The 23943-nt window shown below is 37.6% G+C and overlaps 1 protein-coding gene across 1 annotated transcript in view; it reads left to right on the top strand.

The window, feature by feature from the left end:
- Positions 1-23943, top strand: part of ABCB7 (ATP-binding cassette, sub-family B (MDR/TAP), member 7) — a 35147-nt gene that overhangs the window by 3732 nt on the left and 7472 nt on the right. The window contains exons 3-12 of the mRNA XM_010293055.1: positions 4631-4750; positions 12094-12226; positions 12955-13223; positions 14445-14533; positions 14617-14704; positions 15698-15872; positions 17293-17450; positions 17994-18157; positions 18329-18458; positions 18982-19153. Coding sequence (XP_010291357.1) covers positions 4631-4750; positions 12094-12226; positions 12955-13223; positions 14445-14533; positions 14617-14704; positions 15698-15872; positions 17293-17450; positions 17994-18157; positions 18329-18458; positions 18982-19153 — 1498 coding nt within the window. The remainder of the gene's footprint in view (positions 1-4630; positions 4751-12093; positions 12227-12954; positions 13224-14444; positions 14534-14616; positions 14705-15697; positions 15873-17292; positions 17451-17993; positions 18158-18328; positions 18459-18981; positions 19154-23943) is intronic.

Raw genomic sequence — 23943 nt, 5'->3', positions numbered from 1 at the left:
GCAGGAATATGTTATCCAGGCATTTTGATGCCAGCTGATTTTTTTTTTTTTGGTCTGCTAGGCAGTGTAAATATTCCAGTGGCATTCTCCGTTCATCCATTACTTACAGCTATTCCTGAATAAGCCAATCCCCTGACTTTTTTATTCCAATAAATGGTGCTATAATATAGTTAATGTAGGACACTCAGTTAAGGCTGTTGTCTAACTAAACAAATATGAGCTGTTAAGGATCATCCAGAAGAAAGCAGCAAGAACTAGCTGTAGATGAGGTGAAATGCATGAAGAGAGGAAAAACCAAGTAACTTTGTGTGCAAAAGCCAAGAGGTTCTCAGCAAAAATGAAGGGAAGGAAATCTGATGTTGCAAGTGCAGTTCTTGCACTTGTGTATACATGCACTTGTATTCAGTGCATAAAAGTACTGGCACCCAATTTACCACATGATAATTTTTTTCCCCAAGGATTATGCTTTTAGGAAAACTGCAGGTGATATACATGTCAGCTATACTATACCTTTCTCTCATCCAAAATTTTTTTGACAAACCAGCCTGTTCATTCTGGAAACTGACTTTGGGACTGATGTTTTAAATTGCCCCTTTTCTAGCAGCCTCAGGGGATACAGAGCTGAATACTGAGGATAAACACAGAGTATGAAGGGCATATCTTCATCTCACAAGTAACTAGGAGAGAAGCTTATGCATCTGTTTTGTTACAGAATAATTTACTTGCAGTGGTGGCTGATGTGCTGAATACTGAAACTGAAAACAGTATTGTCCTTCACCACCTTTGGGGTTTTTTATGTGTGTTAGTCTTTTGCACACAGAAGCGACAGGAATAAAAACTGTGGTCCCTGACTTGTTGCTAAGCAGACGTGTATTACTTATGGAAAGACTGATAGTCACAATGGAGCCCTGATAATTAGCCTTCCCCTACCACCATTTCACTCAGCTGCTATTTAGTTTTCTGGTCATTGCTTGCCTTCTGTGGAGGGATGGATAGTACTAAGACAGAAGATTAATTACTTTTTTCCCCCCAAAGTTTGGAAGGAAGGTGCAAGCCCTAGTTTGACATTTGTTTAAGGTGATAAGGCAACTGAAAAAAGAATCCTACCTCCTTCCTAACCTTGGTGTTTTGCTATGTAAGACACTGTATGGTCAGATGGTGAGGTGGTTTGAAGTGATCTAGCTGAAAAATAATGTGTCCAAATGCTGGGAACACCCTTTCCCAAAAAAACTGTTGCTGCTTCATTCACAGCAGGTTGCATATCATGGGCTGAAACAATCTAAATGCCTCCTGCTACTGAAAAAAAAAAAAAAAAAAGGAAGTCCTGTTCTCAGCCATGCTTTTTCTCATGCTACTGAATTTGGAGGTTTATCTGACTCTCTTTAGTGAGAGGGAACCCTGCAACAAACACTGCCAGTTTTGTAAAATGAATCAGTCCATTAAGGTGTTTCATGAGCTCCAGAGCTGGTGTGAGAACTGGGCTGGGACTGTACAATCCAGTGCTGCGAAGAGAGGAAAAACAGGGGAGGAAGCAACCTGTTAGTGGTTTGCAGGATAACTTTGTGCAGATACAAGGCAGCTTGTGCTAGTACAATAAAGAAGATGATACAGCTTTGTGAAGGAGTAGCCAGGGAGCCAGAGCTGTTTTTTTTTTTTTCCCTTCATCAGCAATGACAGCTTAAATGCAAGTCAAACCACCGTTTTCTGCCATCATGCTTCTTGATAGCTCATCATCCTGGGATAGACTGTGTCCATAAAGTCAACAGGGTCAACCCAGTGAATGCTTTGCAATACTCAGTAATCTTGGAGGTTGTGAAGAGGAATAATGTCTGTCATCTTTCCTTCTTTAGGTATTTTAAAAGGTTCAGAACCTGGATAGGATGGGTCGGGGGAACAGGAAGATGGTCAATGCTTATTCCTTTGCAAATAATCTTCAGTATTTGGTAGTGTGTTTGAAATGCTGCATTCAAAAAGAAAAGGCTTTTCTTCTTTGCTCCCTTCTATATTAGATTTATAATACTTTTCTTTACATTCCTTCCACTTCTGTAGAAATACACCTTGGAAGAAAATATAAAATATTACTGCCACTTAAAAGGAGGTAAAATCAATTCATCTCTTAACCTTTTTATATACCACAGAGAATCAAAAAAGGGCCTGAGTCCCTTAAACAGATTGCTCATTTTAATTCTTAATGTTGCCACTTGCATATTTAAACCATTTTCAACTCATTTTTCTGTACAACAGTAACATTTATTTCATGGTAAACTTTGATGTAATGTGTGTGCATTTTGCATCTCCTTTGAAATTTCTTCTCGTTCCTTTGCAAGGCCTTTGGCAAATGACTGGCTGCCTTCTGACTTTTTTTCTGAACGGACTTACTTCTGTTACCATTCAGAGCCATGAAGAAATGGAAATAGATTCCTTGTTCGCAGCCAATATATTTCATTCTTTTTAATAGCTTTTCTGTGCAAAGTCTGACTAGCCAATAGCAACATATAATTAGAACTCCTCTGATTGCACTAGTATCTTTTGTGTTAATGTGATACAATTTTTTTTAACTTCCTTTTAACCTGTAAGTGGTGATCAAAGATACTTTCCAAATGTTTGAACTGCTATTTATGCATATCCTTGGCTCAAATGGAAAGATTCATGTATATGCTGCAGCAGATACCTCTATCTCTTGAATGGGTAGGACACAACAGAAACAGTTTTGCATCCTCTCTTCACTTACAAATTTTCCACATATCCATTTTTTAGAAGTCGTTTGAAATGTGCTTATAATGTGTAATCCTCTGATACATTTGCAATTGTTGACAAAATGCAATATCTCTTACCCTTTGGTTTTCTTTGAAGCTTTGACTAGAAACACTGAGATGACTGTTCCGGTGCTTTTAAAAGCTTACATTTATAGGATTGGCTTCCCTTGTTGCCTCAGCAATCTCACCTTTGGACAGAACTCGCCTTTCTTGCTCATCCACACTGGACCTTAACAGAGAATTTCTATTCTAATTTGTTTTAACCTCAAAGTCGAGGAGGGAGCATTTAAAGTACACAATCTAGAGGGGGAAACATTGAAATATATTGTAAAACTCCCCCTTTCTACTGACTTCTGTAATGAAGAGTCATCTTTAAAAGGTGTGGACTAACTTTTTGTTTCTCCCCTCCTCCTGGCTACAAAATATTGCCTGAAATGGAGAGATTAGCTGCTACATGCTGCCCTCCCTTCAGCTTTAGGTAACCATTGTGTCTTTCAAGTTAATCTCAGGGTAGCCAACACAGAAAAACAAGTTGTTTTTACTTGTGCTGTATATTACTGCATGTGCTGTTATTCTTGATTGGGTAGCATGGTTTAGGCTTCAGATAATATATTTAGCTTGGGAGTTTAGTGGAATATATATCAAGTGTGACACAGACATCTATCCATCTGCAAAATAACCTATATTTCTGTAAAAAATAAAACAACCAAAACCACCACAAACAACAAAATTCCAAAACACCACCCCCACCACCACCCCCCCCCCCCCCCCCCCCCCCCCCCAAAAAAAAAAACAAACCCAAAATAAAACCCATAATATTTCTCAGGAAGACCTGTTAACTGAACTGTGGTCTTGTTTAGACCAAAATTTGAGGTTTGGAGAAGGAGAACCTGTTTGAAGAATTTATTAAAAATTGACATGATCACAAGCTAACATGGCCATGTACATCTTCTGCCTCTTGAAGCCTGATTACCCAGCTTCAGAGGCCATTCTGTTAAATGAAGTGGTGACCATGGAAGCTGCGTTAAGACCACTAGAATAGTTTTCTTGCCGGTAGTCATAACTTTGTTGGGCACCTGTCGAAGGACTACCCTTTGGCTTCCTGAAAACATGCCCTAAAAGACAGGAGCAGAGTAAGAGTATTTCTTGCTTCTCTGCAAAGGTTTTAAGATGACCAGAAAACTCTGAAAGTGATTGTTGGAAATGCTGACATTGGTAGTAATGTGACCAAATCATCTGAGCTGAAATTTATTTTGAGTTCAGTTTATGTATCAGCATAAATGTTCTGTTTCAGAGATTTATTTGAGTTGCTATAATGCTAGCAATTTTTTTAATGCTGTGTTCTATTGTGACTCACAGAATGTTCTCCAAACTACTTATGTTTATTGTAGACCTTTCAGACTTCCTTCTTGCCTTAGTTTTTTGTTACTTCATTAATTTTTTTTTTTATTCTTTGCATTTTCCCTCCAGTTGTTTGTATGCTACATTAAAACAGCTTCCAAAGAAGAAATACAAAGCCCTTGCATTTTGTGCAGAAATCTTGAGAAGATAAAAAAGAAGGGTTCTGTGAAGTATTTCAGCTATGGTGAATTGTGTCTTTCTCTGTGGCTTACAGCTGGCTATACCTGCACTCTTGAGGACATGTGAATTAAGAACAATCCATCTGTTTTAACAGCGTGTCATCGATATAAACCTAAAAACTTACAACTTCAAATTTTCATATGCAGTCCTAGTCTCAAACATTGCAGAAGTGTCTGTTGCCTATCAAAATACAGCAGTGATTGAAATGTATAAAATTAATTCTTATTTATACTGTTATTTTGTTTCCTGGAGTCTCTTTATAATGCAATGCCCTTGTTTGTTCTTTCCAATAGCTGAAAGAGATAGATGCCAAAAAGATTATCAGAGCAATGTTGTCTTATGTGTGGCCCAAAGACAGACCAGACTTGCGTGCCCGAGTAGCCATATCTCTGGGTTTTTTAGCAAGTGCAAAGGTAAGAACAGATACTTCATTGTGCTGTGATAGTTACTATTCATCTGGGGTTTGTACAAGGAATAATTTTCTTTCTTACTATTTAAGAGTCTTTACAATCTTAAGAAATCTGTTTCCTGTATAAGGAGCATATACTTACACCCGTGTCTGCAACAAAATTAGTGTTTATTTGTTCTTAGAAAGAAATAGGCATGTAAAAGCTTTCCACAGATTAATGCAGGTTATAATGCGAATTTTGTGCAAACCTTGTAGAAATAGTAGGTGCTACTTAACAGTGAGTTTTAGCACCTAAGCTTAGCTGCACTAGCAACTTACTCGCATTCAGCAATATTGACATGTTATGGAAGGAGAAAAGAAACAAATTTCAGCTATGTAGGTGATAAAAGAAGAGTACTTGGAAGAGCAATGTGCTCATTCATTTGAGCTGGAGAAGCCAATCTTTTGGTGTACAGCCCTTTCTCATGAGCAGTCTGTCAGGTGCTAGCTGGTACTGCCTACAATAGATATTTTGGTTCGTGCTGCTGTTCAGGATGTTGCTGATAATGCAGGTGACAATATGCAGAATATGGCATGTCTGTACAAGTAAACTTCCACCCTTTTTGTATGCCTGTGCAAAACGTACAGCAATGCTTTAGATTACACTTAAGAACTGTCTGGGAAACTATCTGCTCAAAATGCAAATGCTAGGACCATTTTGCTTTGTATACTGTGCGGTTGCCCTCACAATAATATTTAACTGATTATATGCTTGGTTTGTTGAGGTTTTGTGGTGTATATTTAAGAATACCCCATTTACCAGATAGATATGAAAATTCTTCTAACGCACTTTCTTTTTAAAGCCTCTTATTAGTAATGTTAATAATAATCCGACGGCAGTTTTGAAATAAGTTTGAAGTATTTTTTTCTTTTTCTCTTCTGTTCTTCTCCCCACGATCCTAATTTGTAGGGTTATGTGAATATGATGGAGAATGTGAATCCAGAATCTAATCCTGCATGTGGCAGCATTGTACCTTGCTTTTAGGAAATCTATTAATGTTTCAGTCTGCTTTCTGGGGTGTAATGAAAACCAAATTGATGGCCAGGATGCCTGACTCCTGCAAATAGCTCTGTATTTTGTATAATACAGAGCTATTATACTTCTACCGGGAAGAGAGCTGTTTCCCCCTGTCAGAAAATCAGACACTTAATTGCTCTTTGGGGAAGTAACTGGGTATTTGGATCTCTTTTAAGTGTTCTCTTAAATTTCGTACTTCAGATTTTGTACAAAGTAGCCTGGAAGCCCTGATGTCCAGAGCAGATCCCTAGAAGCAGAGAATAAAACCTGTTGAATTTTGCCCAGGTTTCAGGAGATGGCTGTTAAAGCAGAAGTGTTTTGTGAAAATGTTTGTTTTGGCAAACAAGGATTTTATTGGAAAAATACACAGCAAGCTCTCTACAGAATATATATTATAACTGCCTGGGATGAAAAATTTCACGGATGTCTTCTAGCTGTCCTTTGCTGATGTTCTTTGTTCTGTTTCTGTCATAAGCTGTGTTAGAACTCAAACATTTTTGAAGAACTTTAAATTTTAACAACTAATTGTTAATTTAACTGTTAATTTAACATGTTTAATGTTTAAATTTAATGTTAAATTTGCAGTTTAACCAAGTTACCTCTCATCACCTGAGCTATGTCCACTCTTCCTTTGTGGGATAAATTTTCTAAAATTGCTTCATACTTTGCATGTGCTAAGTATGCATGTAGTTATTGTGGCATAACTGACATGCAGTAGTTTTGTTATAGAGCTGTAGTAAGTCTGTTGTATCTTGGAGCCCTGAACATCTGCTTTTCTTCTGGAGCAAACTAAAGGTCTCTTTGTCATAGAGAAAATTAAATACAAAGTAATTTACCTGTGGCTTGCCTGGACCATGTATAATCCTGTGCAGTTTCCTCATTATCCCTTTTGGGAGTCCTTTGTTCTGATTGCTTGTGAGGTTAATTACAATGTACTTGATAGACCACACAAGCAGTTTGTTAAAATTTCTCTGCTGTATGGTTGTGTCAGCACAAGAATGCCAGTGTATCTTTCTCCTTGCTGCAGTCCTGGCCTGATTTCTTTGTTCACTGTGAACTTGCCTGCACCTGAAGGAATTACATCTTTATTCTGAATTTTGTGTAAAGGCTGCTCATTTTTAGGAGTTCTGCATAGAGAACTATGTGATCATGATGCCTGCTTCTTCCCCAATAAGAAACACTTTTGTAAGCCTTTTGGCCAACTTCTTCTGAGTTTGACAAAAGAGTTTGGTGACATTTTATACCTCTATATTTATAAAATTAAATGTCCAGTTAAAAGAAAAGATCCAAATGGTGACTCTCTGAGACAGAGGCTGTAGGGTGGCTTCAGTTTTATTCTAAGAAAACTCCAGAGGTACCGCAGAGGAGAGGTAGGTTATGAAATCCTCAGCCACAGGAAAAAAATTAGTTCACACCCAGTGTGATTGGGCTTACTTACACACAAAACACAAAAAAGCTGGAGATTGTACTTCCTTGTCCTGCTGCTTGAGAAAGAATTTGTCTCTTTAAATTTTCAGGTTCAGTAAAATTCAGTTTCAAAACAAAAGCCAGTTTGTGTGCAGCTACTGAAGAGCCTGCAGTTAAAATCTGTCTTAAGTCCTTTTGTGGGGCCCAGGTGCCTGTCATTGAAAAATTATTGTGATTTTTGGTTCCTTTTTGTCTACACATAACCTCTAGTAGTATTGTTAGCCTTCAAAGTGAGCTGTTTGTATGGCTTTTTATGACTGGGAGCTGACAGGATGGAGTCTGCTCTAGGGCTAGTAAGGTCTTTTTTTCCTTGGAAGATTTGTTGTATTATGACATGCTTTAAATTTTTATCTTAAATATTTATAGCCTATCTAGACATGTGTGATCTGAAAGATGCAAGGAGAGATAGGTGAGAGGAGTACACAAGGCATTATCTATGTTTTCAGACACATAGATTAGCCTGCTCAGGTTCTATGTATCTGTTTTTTTCTTCTTCCACGTTCCTTCTCCCATTTTTTGTCATCTCTACTGGGGCATGTGTAATAAATGCTACTTTATTTTTCTGTTTCTTCCCTTTTTCTTCTGTGGCACGAGAAGAAAAAGTGCTCAGGCTTCTGAGAAGCTGGGTTTAAACACATGAATGTGACAAAATCGCCTGTCACCTCTGTCAGCCTGTAGTGGTTTTTGGCCTCTTGGTCACAGACCAAGCATGTGTTATTCATGAGCCAGAGAAATCTTTCAGACTATCTGCATTTCTACTGACTGCTAATCCTCTAGGTTTCAGGAGAAGAAATTATTTGGCGAAGGAGGCAAGACACAAGTGTTGTATTGTAAATTTTATCTGCGTGCAAAGATAATGATATCTATCTGATCGGTTAAGTATGCATGTATGATCTTGGTGTTTGAGCCCTTTTTGTGGGCTCAGATGGAGTTAGATAATTACAGTAAACTGTTAGAAACTGTTACCTTTTTGAGAAGTTTCAGGAGAAAAGTAGTAGTATGTTTTTTTTCCCCCCTCTTACTGGAAAAAGTATGTTTCAGGTCATCATTACATTTGAAGAAGGCATGAAGCCGGATGCTTCTTCTGTCTTTTGGAGCACATTTTGTAGTTCCTTTAGTAGCCTTACCTCTGTAGGGATGGAGTTTTCTGTTTAGGTTTCCACAAATGCATCTGGATGACACTCTTAGTCATACGGTTTAGTTTTAGGTAGTCCCGTGAGGAGCAGGCAGTTGGACTTAATGATCCTTATGTGGGTCCCTTCCAGCTTGAGATATTCTATGAATCTATGATAAATGGAGTTGCTGGATGTGTACGTTTATATTGGTCCAGAGATAAATTCAGTCATCTACATGTCAACGTTTCTCATTGAATTACTGGCAAAAGAGGAGTTCACTGTAGACCACTTTTACCGTGCTGGGGCTGAGACAGTCACTAATTCATCATCTTTATTAAACAAGAAATACTGGGAAGAGCAAAATGAAAGATAAGACTGTATTAAAAGTAGTGTAGTCCCAGAAGGGAATAGAGATGATGATGCGTTGTCAGCATAAAACAGTGCAGTCATTTAAAAAAACGGTTAAATTCATTTAAGCATGATGCATTATAGTATAACATGCTGTTAAATGTGAGCAATTGAGTTGGGATGACTTCATGGATGCTATATTTGCTTTCCAATAAATTCAGGCAGGGATAAGGTATTAATTCAAAATTATAAATAGAAAATGTACAAATTTATATTAAAAGGGTCTTTTAAATGGGAATTGTTACCATGCTTTCAGGCATTAGGAAGAAGAGGGAAACCCACATAGATATATTGCCTAAGACAATTGTTTTGCATGGTAGGTTTTCATAGCATACCTAGGTGTGCTTAAAGCCTTCTGTTCTGTGCCAGCAAATCTCAGCTGCTAAAGAGATAGCTGTGAGTTTATGTAGAAGGCTGAAATTTTGTTTCCACTAATGTGAACGTGATCTCATTGGCATAATAAATTGAGTAGGAAAGGCCTATTTCTAACAATGGCCTCTCATTTGTCTTGCTATAAACTTTGTAAGATTATCCTTTTTTTTTTAAATTACTGGAAAGCAGACTGTCTTGATTGCTAATGAAAGGCAATATGATGCCACCTTGTCCTTATTCAAGCTTTACCCTCCAGGAGTCAGAACAACTATAACCTGAGACCAGGCTTTAAATTTAATTTAAAACTCTATTGTGTAGAATTATATTGATGTAAAAGAAGACACTTCTGCAAAATTGTAGGCTGTTACCGGTTAAATTAATTGCAAGTGGAGAACTGCAATTTAAAGGATACATCTCTTTTCTTTAAATGGACTTTAAAATATATCTGTAGTTCTATTTCTAAACTACCTGTAGTGTAACACAGTCTGCTGAAAAGTAAAATCCCTGCAGAGGGATTTGTGAGAATCTGCAGCAAATCAAGACAATCTGCATTACAATACTCTTATTTTCTACTGAATAGTCTCTCCCAGGAAAACCTGCAGTTTGTAGTGTTGGTCATCACTGTAACGCACATGGTAGTATATTTGTCTTTATTAAGAAAAAAATGCCACCCAAAAATTGAGTTTCAGTAACTCTGAATGGAAGGTAGGGGTTTTTGATTATACTGGAGGGGGGGGCGGGGTTGAATTTCAATATTGTAAAGATTCAAAATCTCTGTTAATGCACCCTCAGTTCTTTTGGGGGCTTTATGCTTAAGGTTTAAGCACGTAACGGCAGTAACCTGTTTGTCTGCTGTGTATAATTGAAGTTACCAGACATTATTGTATGCTGCTGCTTTCATGGTATTTCTTGGTTTTCTGCAGATAATGCTAACCTCGGGTCTTTTTTTTTTTTTTTCCAGTGGAGATTTCCACAATTCCAATCTATTAAAAGGGGAGCTGTTGCTGAACAGCTCTCAGGCTTGCACTGGGTAAATTTCAGAAGAATGTATTTGACGTAGGACCTGATCTTTCAGCTATTTTGTTTTTTCAGTCACAAACCAGCCTGTAGTAATCTCACCTAGATGCTCTCAGATCTGATCTGTCTCCTCTCAGGAGTTGTCTAGATTATGCTGTATTGAGGATTTGGTAGTCTTTTTTTTTCTTTTTTATTTTGCTTGCTTAGTGTATTTCATAGGGGAGACACAGGAGGGAAGAGAAAAAAATTGATTCCTTCCTCATTTGCATTTAAAACTTTTGCCTAAAACAGTGTTTAAAAAAAATAAACAGAGCAGATTCAAAAAATTAACTTAAATTTTTTTCTTTAATCCTATAGTTAAAAGAAGTTTTTTCAAAACTCCAGTTTCCTTTCTTGGTGAAGTACCTGTCTTACACTACTACCAGTAATTAGTAACACTGGAAATATTTGATACTGGGATAGTTATAATTACTAAAATCCTGTCTTGCGGCTTGAATTTGGACTGAAGTTATAAAAGACTTCACCACTGTTTTTGCTTGAAACCTAGTTTTATCCCCTTAACTAACATTTTTTTCACTGGGCTTTCAGCTCTGACAGACGTCCCTAAATACAATTGAGATCTAAGTGAGTACACAAAACATTTGGTGGAGAGAGCTGAAATATCTTTGTCAATCTGTTTTAGTTTTTTGTTTCTTCTCATGTAAAATAATTTGTCATCTACCCACAATTTTTTTCCAAGTACTGAAAAAAAAACAATCAACTTTAAGCAAAGTCAGCTCACTCTAAAGTATTTTAATATCTGCCATGATTATAAGATTGTAGGTCTTACCATACTTGTTCAACTGCTAAAAAACTTGTATACCTTATTTTCAAATCTCCACAGTTAGAAGCAGTTTGAATTAATGAATTCTGTTAATTATATGAAGTTTGTCAGCAACTCTCTTCCTTGTTGGTACGAATGAATGTTGTAACAACAGAACATTAACAAGACTTAAGAATTTTATGTTCAAGAGTTTGAGTATTTTCTCATGCTGCAATTGTGCAAATAAAAAATACTAAAGTTGGTCTGTTTACGTGTCTAGCTGTCTTGCTTTTTGCATGTAGAGGAGACATCACTTAGAGGAGATGCATTTGGGTTTCGGGGCTCTTGCAAAAATATCTAGTGACATGCAATATGTTAGGTTGTGGATATGACTTTGGTATTTTGTTTGAAATTTCATATTGTGAAAGTAATTTGTAGTGTCTTGTAGATCATATGGAGAGTCTTTTGTGCTGCTGTGCCAAATGCTAGGGTTAATGGAGGTATTAGGTTAATAATAGTGATGTTGCAAATGGAAAGCATTATTTAAATATTAAGGTAGTACTAACAGTCAGAAGAGACAAGGGATAGGTTAACTGCTTTTCTTTGACTTCACTACAGCTTTGGTTTAATACATCTTGATTGACCCAGTGTTAGCAATATGGGGGGGGAGTTGTTTCTTTTGTAGTAGTAGTTCTTCACACTGCACATTGCCAGGATCACGAAGAGCAAACAACCTATAATGACGACATGATTTAGTAGCATTGTGAGTATGCGTCATGCCGTGTCTGCTACTTGATTCATTTCCCAGTCTTGCCATTGCTGTACTGAATGCTCAGTCTCAGTTTAAGTGCCTTTGCAGTGTACAGTTTGTTTAGGATAGATACTGATATTGAAAAGGAGCCAGCGAGAGAGACAAACTAACCCTGCAGTCCCAGGAGTAAAGACTTAATACTATGGAGAGTATTATTTCAAAATCAAGAGAGCCATCTCACCCACACTAAGTGGTTAAGAACTAAATGTAACAGTACAGCAAGTTCAGAAAAAATAGTCATGCTACATAGATACATGTTTTAATGCACGTGGACTAAGTGGTGTTCTTATGCTTTTAGGCCATGAATATATTGGTCCCCTTCATGTTTAAATATGCAGTAGACAATCTCAACCAGGTATCTGGAAACATACTCAACCTCGGTGATGCACCAAATACAGTGGCAACTGTGGCAACTGCTGTTCTCATTGGCTGTAAGTGGTATTCCCAAATCTGTTGACAAGTGTTAATGTTATTCAGTCAAGGAGTGGGCTAGCAGAACTTCTGACCTTTGCCTCTAAGATGGTTATTTTCATAGTTACTTCTGTGTTGATGTGTGTTTACAATGTTCTGTGACCTTGCTTCTGGTATTCCAACTAAAAAAAAATGAAATAATGCTTATAGAAATTATACTTGATTATAAATCCTACCCTTTCTTATACCCAGCTGTGAAAGAAACTGATTTAAAATGTCTGTGCAAGGGTTTATAAATGAAAAATGGAATAAAGTTTTGGACCAATTAAGTATAAATTACCTTTGAACTAAAAATGCTGAAAATACATAAAGAATGAGAAAGATGGGGAGAGACTTTTTAGCAGGGCCTGTTGCGATAGGACAAGGGGCAATGGTTTTAAACTAAGAGAGGGCAGATTTAGACTAGATATAAGGAAGAAATTGTGTGCAGAGAACAGAGGAAGAGGTTGCCCAGAGAGGTGGTAGATGCCCCATCCCTGGAAACTTTCAAGGTCAGGTTGGATGGGGCTCTGAGCAACCTGCTCCATGGAAGATGTCCCTGCTCACTGCATGGGGTTGGACTAGATGACCTTTAAAGGTCCTTTCCAACCCAAAGATTCTATGATTCTATGAGTCTAATGTAATTTCATGCATGAAGGGAAGTTTTAAATATTATTTTAATTTTGTAAACTTTTTCCTCTCTTTTTAGATGGTATCTCAAGAGCTGGGGCAGCATTATTTAATGAAGCTAGAAATGCAGTATTTGGTAAAGTAGCTCAAAATTCCATCAGAAGGATAGCGAAGAATGTTTTCCTGCACCTTCATAACCTGGATTTGGCGTTCCATCTAAGTAGGCAGACTGGAGCTCTGTCAAAAACCATCGACAGAGGAACGAGGGGCATCAGTTTTGTTCTTAGTGCTTTAGTATTTAATCTGGGACCTACGATGTTTGAAGTGGCACTAGTCAGTGGAATTCTGGTAAGTGTTGTTTATTCCTGAGTTGGAATTACCTCATTTAGGAATAATACATTGATTTTTCTTTCACTAGAGTCTACTGAGTGTTAATAATAATTGAATTTATAAGGTGGTTGTGAAAGCAACTACTATAAAGGAGAGCAGTCCATAATTTTCAAATATTAGTTACTTTGAATCTGCTTATTTGAAATTATTTTTACATTTAATGCCGGTGTTCGGCCAGCGATGTTTATGTGGATAGTTTTCAATGATGTTCTTCAGAACTGTTGAGAAAATGAAATTAGAAAAGTAAACTGTGCACACAAGTGTCAAATATGTCTAGGTGAATGTTGAAGAAGCAGAATAAAAATGTCCAGTAATGTTGCGTCTTAGTGTGGTGACGATAAAGGAGGGAGTGATTATTGGCTCTCTTAATACTGGTCTTTCCTTATCCAGAACTGAAAATTGAAAATTATCTTTAGGAAGATAGTTTTCTTCTTCTTGCAGGTTTTAAGCTTGATAAGCTCAATTTTAAGCTTTTCCTTTATAAATCACACTTACTGTCTTAGAAATCAGGATCTTTGGATGTTTATATGCTAAAATATAAACCTTGATTATGTAGCTTAGACTAAATTAAAAGCAAGAATCTTGTTTATTCCCCTTCTTTTTAGAAGGACTTAACTTGTTGTTACATTCAAATTTGATTAAAACCCCTGTTGATATTGGGTTAAATTTTACAGCCTTTGGAAGTTGCAAATCAAGCTGGCTTTCGGCCAGCCTGCCAGGATGCTTTAATTTTTCTTCTTACGGCTTTTTTTTCCTGTTGTCCCCTGAAGTAGAGAAAACGCTTCATAAATTGTTTTGCAAGGCCATGTATTTCTTGTTCTGCAATCTTCAGCTTTCTTTCAAAATCCACACAAAAAGCATGTAAGCAAATACTTAGTTGTGCTAACAGCACAAACATCAGCAACATTTGTGTTTTATAATGGCAAAAATAACTTGCCAGTATTATGTTATACAGTAGTTCTTGGTTATCTCCTCGTACCTTTTTATCCATACTCTTCTTGCTACTTTCCTTTTGAGCTTTTATGCCTGTATTCAGTCTTAAGCTGTTCAGAGCAGGGAGTGTGTTGGGAGGGACCTTCAGAGTTCTTGTCTTGGGCTAAGCTGTCATTATTTTGAGACAACAGTGAAGTTTTGAAAATGAGTGTGACTTTTCTTTTTATTTTATTTTAAATATTCTAGTATTACAAATGTGGTGCAGAATTTGCTTTAGTAACCCTGGGGACGCTAGGAGCCTATGCAGCATTCACAATAGGAATTACACAGTGGAGGTAAGGCCCACCCTCAGATTCTTCAGGATACTTAGCGTTGTCTCAGCCTGAACTCTTGACTGTATTAAGCCTTCATTTTACAGGACTAAGTTTCGAATAGAAATGAACAAAGCAGATAATGATGCGGGTAATGCTGCAATTGACTCACTACTAAATTATGAGACTGTGAAGGTAAGACCAATCTTTACTACTTGGCCCTTTGTCTTCTGTCAGCCTAGGGAAAGTGAGTCATAAGATCCAACTTTTATAGGGCTACATACTTGGAGCAATAGCGTATTTTTAAAACATTCATTTGACGAGTACTACCTGATAACTAACGGAGTAGCCTGAAAGTTGTTAGTGGGGCTTGGAAAAAAGCTATTTGCTAATAAAGAGTGAGAAGTTTCTTTCATGAATGAATTACCTTGACCGTCAGTTTCTGCAAAATGTTAACTTAGAGTCTTGAAGAAGCTTCTCTTCACTTGTTTGCAAAATTGACTTCTGAATGTCAGCCTGCAACATACTGTCTTCTCAAATGACCGTGTGTACTGTTTGCATTGCCTGTTGTGGTTTGTAGCACTCCATTGCAATGTTTGCATGAAAAAACAGGCCTCTATTGGTTCTTCTACTGCCACTATGAAAAAATCCGGTGGACAGCTTTGGAATTGTCCAGGCTTATGCTTATTTTAAGCTGCTTTTAATTGGAGAGCTAGAACTGGAAAGATAAGCAGTGGAGTTATCTGTGAAGAAGGACCCAGAAGTAGACATCATGTGAGAAGTACTGTTCTAGAGAATTGGTCATCATCACAGTGACAAGGATGTTCTAGTACATAGAGGACAGTAACTTTTCCTTCTTTTTATTATCTAGTGGCAGCTGGGTAATTGGGTATTGACGTTAATTGGGTAGAAGTTCTGTAAGACAAACACTCAGTGTTACTAGAATATGAGTATGGTAGGGATCTCCATAATGTCTCCCTTCCCAGTACAGAACGTGCTGGGGTTTGCTCATGGTTTTTGTCTTCACACACTAATTTTTTAATCTTCTTTTCTCTTTAGTTGTTAGAAGTGTTGAAGAGGGGTTATGTGTGTATCTGTGCATGTAGTATGTTTATACTGAACTTTATAACTAGTTAAATATACAATCTAGTTTGTTTGTGACATTTATTATTTTTGTGCATATTGTAGTATTTCAATAATGAAAAATATGAAGCCCAACGGTATGATGAATTCTTGAAGACATATGAAAATGCCTCCCTGAAGACTACCTCTACTTTAGCTCTCCTGAACTTTGGACAGAGTGCTATATTTAGCATTGGCTTAACAGCCATCATGGTGCTTGCTAGCCAGGGCATTGTTGCAGGTAACTCATCTGTCTGTAAGCTAAAAATGGCTCTACCTTAATTCATCCGCAATAGAGGTGTTAATTTTAATTAACTTATGGTTGATGTGATAGTTAATTTTTAAGAGTTTTTGCTTGAGAGTTTTGAGTATTTCTGCTTCTTGGAGTATTAATTCTATTATATGTATATATAGCAGTAACTAGTATGATTTTATTAGAAACATTTTAAACGTTTAGCAGTTAGAGAAGATCCTCAGAAAATGTAACTTTGGGAAGTTTCTGTTGAAGGATTGTGAAAGACACTTCTGTAAATACAAGTACTTCTGCAAAAGTGCTTTCTTTTTACCCTTCTTCCTTACCATGTTGGCAAGATTCAGAACTTTCTCCCCAATGTGTATATACTCACGTGCTTTGTCTCCAGCAGTTTTATTACCAGTGTCATTCACTTTCCTTGGATTAATAAGGGCACATTATTAAAAGAATTGTTTCCATATGTCAGTTTTTAATCTATTTTTATCTAATTTACTACATAAAGTAAAGCCTGCTTGTTCAGGAAGACACAATACAAGCGTCAAATACAGTAGATGAATGCAGTATCAGGATGAGGCTCAGCTAAAGGAAGGTGGGTTTAGAGTAGAAATAATGATGCTTTAAACGCTGTTAGCATCCAGATGTGTTTGAAGGGTAGACCTTTATATCATGTTGTCTTTCTTGCATCTGCTTTGCTCTTCTTAAGAGATGCCGGGACAGGAAAGAGTTACACTGTGAATGGCTAAGTCAGTAGGTGCAGTTTATGGCGGTCCTTAAGAAAATTGAGAATAGCCTTTAAGCAGGATGGTAGAATACATGGCTTTCTGGACCTGTTTCAGCTGAACTGATCCGGCGCTTACCTTTAGCTAGTATGTCATCCCTTCATCAGCATATTTGATATTAAGTTGCCCAGTGGTTCTCACTGTATGTTTTACCAGCTCTGTTGTATATAGTATGACAAGTCCTCTCTCTCGATCATGACAAATTCTATCATCTGGATTTGTCTGTAGTTGTACTTAAGATTACCTTTCCTGATTCCTGCTCTCATATTGTAGTTCTTCCCTTTCTAACTTTAGGCCCCTTTATGTTTCTTGCTGTGGAATTTACTTTACAATTTGATGTTTTCCGTGAGTTTTGTGATACGCTGCTTGTCTTACTTTCCAGGTGCTATTATATCTTTTTTTCTAAGTGAAATCCACACAAACATTGCCATTCTTTCCAGGCACCTTCCTATATAAAATCTGATCTTCTGGGAATGCATTTTGTTTACTATTTAAACATCTGGTTTTAGAAATGGGATAAAAGAAATTAGACTGGATTGACTTGATTTTTTTTTTTTAAATCTTCTGGTGCTTCCTAACAAAACAACCCCTCAAGTCTCCTTATTCTCTCACATCCATTTTGTCTTAAGGCAGCCTTTCTGTTGGAGATCTAGTAATGGTGAATGGATTGCTGTTCCAGCTTTCTCTTCCCCTAAACTTCCTGGGAACAGTATACAGAGAGACAAGACAAGCACTTATAGATATGAATACCTTGTTTACACTTCTCAGTGTAGATACCAAAATTAAAGTAAGTAGTAGCTTATTTTCCTAAAGTATCTGGGTATTTAATAGGGTTGTTTTCTGGCAATGCCATCATCTCACCCTGTTTATTACTTTCCAGGTTTAATTTCTATTCAAGAAAGAGGTGCTGTGTCAGGATGCTGTTCTGCCTCCTCTTTAAGTGCAGTTAGTGGAATAGGAGCTGCTTTTTTCTTGCAGAACCTTTTAGTGACAGCGGAAGTTGCTTCACAGAAGCTGTGTTTGTATTGAGATTTTTTTATTTAAGTATTCATGCCTTGTGCTTAATTTTTTTTTGTAATTAATGATGCTGAATTTACTACTGCAAAAGAAATTGTGAAGCAGAGTGTTTGCAGCAGGAATTTTTACTTTCTTTGGGGAAAAGGAGGAACAAACCAATTTCACTTGTGTGGCGGATTGTAATTATTTTCAATATATCCAAGCTGGAGTGTCTGTTTGCCTCTTTCTGAGCTAGGAAATGGACCGTTCAGCTTGTTGAACTGCTTGAGGTACTTTCTGGGCAGCATATAAAGTGGCACTCTTCTTTTAATAGGACAAAGAGCTGGCTCCACCCCTGCAGATCACACCGCAGACTGCTGCCATCGCCTTTGATAATGTGCATTTTGAATACATCGAAGGGCAGAAAGTACTTGCCGGAGTGTCTTTTGAAGTCCCTGCAGGAAAGAAAGTGGCCATTGTAGGAGGTAGTGGGTCAGGGTGGGTAAATGGACTAAATACACCAATCAATGATGCAGAATTTTTTTTTTTAAATGCGTTTGTTCTCGTGTTTCACTTTTTATTATTTTTGTTTATGACATCAGTTCGGTTTAGAGACTGTAAATGGCAAACCAGGAATGTAACATTAGCTTCAATTCTTTTCAATTTCAGGAAAAGCACAATTGTGAGATTATTATTTCGTTTCTATGAACCTCAGAAGGGAAATATTTATGTTGCTGGACAGAACATACAAGATGTCAGTTTGGAAAGTCTGAGAAAGGCAATAGGAGTTGTACCTCAGGTATACCGTGTTTCATTCTTCCCAAATAGTACATCCTAATAGTAATTCTCAGTGTTCTGATGCTGTGGTTTAAATGAAGGCCAATCCTAATGCAGTGGTATTGTCTAGTTCCTTTGGAAGTCACGATGCTTTTTTTTTTTTTTTCCCCCTCCCAGGAAGTATTATGTTTGTATGTGCATCATCATATAGATCCCATTTCTGAAATGTGTTTAAGCCTTTTCATGAGTAACTGCCTCCAGCTTTAAGTGATTTAGCTTTATAGTTGATTACCACCCATAATGAGTTAGCAAAGTGGTAAAAATGTGAAATACACATTTAGGACACAAAAAGTGTTAATCTCATTTTTGGGAAAAGAAATTTTCCCAAATATTTTTACCTTCAGGCTCTGTAGAAAAATATAAGCTATTCTGTATTGATTTCTTTCATGGACTGGGGACAGTTTCTTGTTTAACATATGTTAAACATGGTTTCTTGTTTAACATATCATGGTTTCTTGTTTAACGTATTCTTTTCATAAACATAGGATGCTGTTCTCTTCCATAATACTATCTATTACAATCTGCTGTACGGCAGTATCGGTGCAACACAAGAAGAGGTGTATGCAGTAGCAAAATTGGCAGGAATCCACGATGCTATTCTTCGAATGCCGAATGGTTACAACACGCAGGTTGGTGAACGAGGACTCAAGCTCTCAGGTAGGTTCTTAAGTGCGTGAGTTCTTTGTATCCCTTTTGGTACCTCAAAGTTCAATGCATAGTTTATCCCTCGGTCAGACTTGCTTTTAGATTATTTACGTTATAACATAATTGTAAGGCTAAGTATTAATACGAAGATTTGTAGTTTAAGGTAACTGTCATCTACAAGATATTTAAAGGAATGTATTTTCAGGGCATAGCGTTAAGTGAGTTGATGCGTAAGCATGTAGATACATCTAAGTAAAAATAATCTTTCTCGTAATTATTTGGGTAGTGGAATGCATGTGAATAGAATTGGGAATTTCTGTACATGTGCTTTGCATGTAGAGTGTGGTATGCCTATATATATATATATGCATAGACCTGCCAGATTTGAGTTCTTAAATCTGAACTTGTAACAGACAAAAGTTAGGTGGTGTTTTGTTCTTGCTGTTGATAGTGAGTAAGGCAATGGGTTATATTGTTGCAGCCTAGTCATTTGGGACCCTGTTCATGATGAAAGGGCCTTCATGTCTTATGTGCTTCTTACCCATGAATTGTGTAAGAAACAACATGAAAATGGTGTCTGCATATCTGCAAGCTATGGATTTATATCACACAACCTTGGTACCAACACAAAAATAAGCGTAAGTTTAGGTTCTCAAAGTCCCCTCCGTATTTGGGTATGCACTCTATAAAACAGTGTAACTGTCCTGGACTAGAAAGATTGTATCATGGCATTAGCCAGGCTTTGCTAGGCGTGCCAGCCTCTCAGGGCCACTCTTGCAAAAAAATTCACTGTGCTACTTCTTCTCTAACAAAATTACATACACTTGTTCGTAGGGAAGATGATGCTTGAAAGCAAACATTCTTCCTGGGGCAGAGTTAAGGGAGCGATAATGTAAGATGAGGGATCCCATGGAAACTGGGAAATGTCTAAATCATTTCCCATGTCCTTTTTCTGTTTTTTACTCTGGGGACATGGAATTTTAAAAATACAGAGTTTAAGTATAACTTTTTAGGTAGCTGGATTCCACCAGAATACTTCAATCTCAAATCTCTTAGGTTCAAGTTGCATTGAGACAAAGCTCAATGACAGATGATGTCTGTCACGTAAGTGTAACAGTTACTAAATGTGCATTGGATGAAATAAAAATGGAATTTCTGTTTTGGTTGAAGGATATATTATTATTAGGTTATTTTATTATATTTTAAATAACTCTTTATCTTCTTATAGCTCTTAGAGTTTTCTAATATACATTTGATGCAAGATGAAATGGGATGCTCATTTCATGAGGTTTCCCCATTTAATTCACTGATGGGTTTTGTTCCCCTCCTTGGTGGATATTACGAGAAGTAGAAGAGGCATTTGCAAAGTTCATTAAAACCACCTCCTGTGGTCTTGCTTTGAAAAAGCAAAACACACTATAGTTTTGGTTAAAGTAACTAGCCAATGCGCGCAGTGGTGGGCCATGTTTTTTTCATATTGGTTTGGTATCTTTTTCTAATAGAATCCTAAAGGTGTTTAGGTAAGTGTAAGGGCATTGAAAATATTTGGAAGGATTTTGACAAGGTAGGTAGCATAATGCTGAATTGCATGCAGAGAGTTGTAGTGGAGAAACTGCAGTACATACACAGCTTAACAACTGCCCTGCCTGAGGAGGGGCCGTATCACGTGTCTTTCCAAACAACTTCTACTGAATACAGGGCCTTACTGTTTGGCAAACTCTAAACAAGTGTGGCAGAGCTTAACTTTCTTCCACTCTGACTCCATGTACAAGACACCATTTATTGGTAGACTGAAGAACAGGTCAGCTGTTTTCATTTGCGTGTAGGATGGAGTGCTGCAGGGCAGACTGATCTACTCCGTTGGGAATCGCTATGGCCCTACAGGAGAGAGAAACTTATCTCAATGAGTTTGGAAATTTCAAGGTACTGAGGTTGCTTGAGAATGGTGCTGAGATGTATGGATTTTCGGGGGATGTGGGGCTGGTGGAGGTCCAGAGGCAGGAGCACAGGAATGTCTATTCAGGTAGAAATGCTGTCTGTTGCAAAGGCAGGAAGCTATAGGAGGTTTTTCTTACTATGCAGCTGCTGAAGTCAGGAGTCCTGGTCTCCTTGAAACAGAGGATCAGCGGTTACATTCTGTATCCAGAATGTATGTGCGGGAGAAAGCATGCACATTTGCAGAAGGGGAATACAGAGAAGGTTAGAAGGGAAATAAAATATGTGAAGCACAAATCTGGGTGAATGAGTAGAAGATACAAAATAGGTACTGGCAGAACTGTAGAGAACCGTGATAATGATGAAAGATTCCTCTTGTCCTGCCTGTCTCCCCAAACTAGTAATTTCTAGAAGGAGGACTTGACTAACAATAGGTTTGAAGTGTCTTGGCATTTTTAGAAGCGTAGAATGGTTTGGGTGGGAAGGGACCTTCTAAAGATCATCTAGACCAATGCCCATGCTGTAAGCAGGGGCATCTGTCACTAGATCAGGTTGCTCAAAGCCTTAGCCTTATGTTGAGGTTTAGACTGGATGTTAGGAAGAATTTCTTCACCAAAAGGGTTATCAAGCACTGAAACAGGCTGCCCAGGGAAACGGCTGAGTCACCATCCCTGGAGGTGCTTAAAAGATACGTAGTTGTGACACTTAGGGACATGGTTTAGTGGTGGACTTGGCAGCGTTAGGTTTACGGTTGGACTCGGTAATGTTAAAGGGCTTTTCCAGCCTAAATTATTCTATGTCCCATTCTAAATCTGGAGGAGTGTGTGCAGGCGTGTTGGAGTTTCCTTCAGACCTCAAGGTTCCTTTAACGGAGCCTTTCTGAAAATGGCTTATGCCTTTACCCCATCCTTCATTCTGTGCTACCACTGTGATGGTCATTCAGCACCCATCTAACAGTGCTTTAACAAAAGTGGTGTTTAGAAAGTGAAGTGTGTTCTTTTCTTGTTTTGTTTGTATTTAAAGAGAAAAGAGTATGTGAAATACTGCTCTGGAGAAAAGCAGTGGATTTCTGAGGTGATAGAAAAAGAGCTCAGAGTGGGCATCTGCCATTGAAGTAGCAGCTTCAGTTTCTTATTTTCAACAAATTAGATGAGTGTGGGCAAACGATAGCAATGAACAAGCTCCAGTAATGTTTGCAGTCAGGGTACAAGAGTCTTAGGCTAATGCTCTCAAATATCTGCTCATCTTGGCCTTCTTCGAATTGTGCATTGAATTGATCTTAAATGCAGTTGTGTGCTGGGCTCTTAGGGGATTTGATTCAGTGTGCTTTTGCTTGCAGGTGCCAGTTTGTGATTTTAGGCTGGAATGTGGAACTAATGTGTCCGGTGTATCCCATGTGCTTTTGTTAGATCAATATTTTCATTGATAATGAGAGTTGTAATGGCCAGAAATGGTTTAGTTGTTCGATGGATTGGAGATGTCAAATGCATATCTTTGAGTTCCTTCAGTAGCTCTGTAAAAATATGGCATCTGTTACGTTGAACCTCAGTAGTTTTCTAAATAGTAGAATGGCTTCCCAAATTGTTATAAAGGTATATATGAGATTCATTTCTGAATCTGTTTAATTTTTTTTTTAAGTTGGGTGAGGCTTCTTCTAGTCTAAGAAAAACACAAAGTCCTGACTTGTTTTATCTTTTTCAAATAATACTTTGTGGGAGAAATGGGGGGAGTGAAAGCTCTGTGAATTTAAGTGTTCTCTTTGAAATCCAGGCATTTTATATGCATGATGGAAAAAAACAAGGTTTTGGGAACCACTGACATGGTGGGTGTCTCTCAGTGAAAGGCACAATAGCAGTTGTGGGTCTGGGATGTGTGAACAGTGGTAGTAACGTGTGGGGCCGGCAAAGGCTGTGATCTTCATCTGGGACCCTGGTTCTGCAAATAGCTAAATCTGAGTGCAGCAAATGATTCGTTTGAAAAATAAGTAGTAAACTGGATTCTCCCTGTATGCAAAAACTTGGTATATTATGGATTCCTTTCTTCCAGTAAACGAATGGTTTACTTCTTTGAGGACTGATATTGGAAAACTGCATCTTAGAAGTGCTGTCTTGATACTTTAAAACTGATGGGTTATTTTTTTTTATATAATTAGCGAGAACCTTGATACAAACAAGACTCCCTAATGGCAGTACAGTAGCACAGATAACGAACCTCAGTATCTGAGTATCTCTCCCCTAGTGTGGTTTTCCTTGCTTGTGTGTGTGGTATGAAAATAGGCATAAGGAAGTCTTAATTGCAATGGGAACTTTTAAATGGCGACGTAAGCATTTAGTGCAGTTTTTACTGGTCTCAGTGACTGATTCGTCAAGAACAAATAATGAAAACAAGCTGGTTTGGCTTTTTCCAGTAGAATCCATTTCAGCGTTTCCTAGATGTGTAATAGAGCTATAACAGCCCCAAACCCTGACTTTGTGAACAAAACGGTTAACATTCCACATGAATGGGGAAGAACATGAAACAAGTTGATATGCTATAAATGTAACGAAAGACCTTGGATTTTCTTATTGTAGTATGTCTTTCAAACATGGATATCGTCAAGCTGTGAATTTTGAACGTGCTTTATAGGAGAGAGAGTATATTAAGATAGACCGACTAAATTGTACAATTCTAATTGCTACTGAGTTCTGCCAAAGACAGTTTAAAATTTGAACTGCAGCATTATTACCAGCCTTTTAAGTGGGTTGTTAAATCATGTTCTCTCCTGGAACATTAACGAGAATATAATGGTATTAAATGGAATGTTTTGAAGTCTTGAATAAAACAAAGGAGGACAAGTGCACAAATGTGAAATGTTCGCATTGCATACC

Source organism: Phaethon lepturus, unplaced genomic scaffold, assembly GCF_000687285.1.
Source record: "Phaethon lepturus isolate BGI_N335 unplaced genomic scaffold, ASM68728v1 scaffold14368, whole genome shotgun sequence".
NCBI lineage: Eukaryota > Metazoa > Chordata > Aves > Phaethontiformes > Phaethontidae > Phaethon > Phaethon lepturus.
This window is presented reverse-complemented; position numbering and strand designations above follow the sequence as displayed.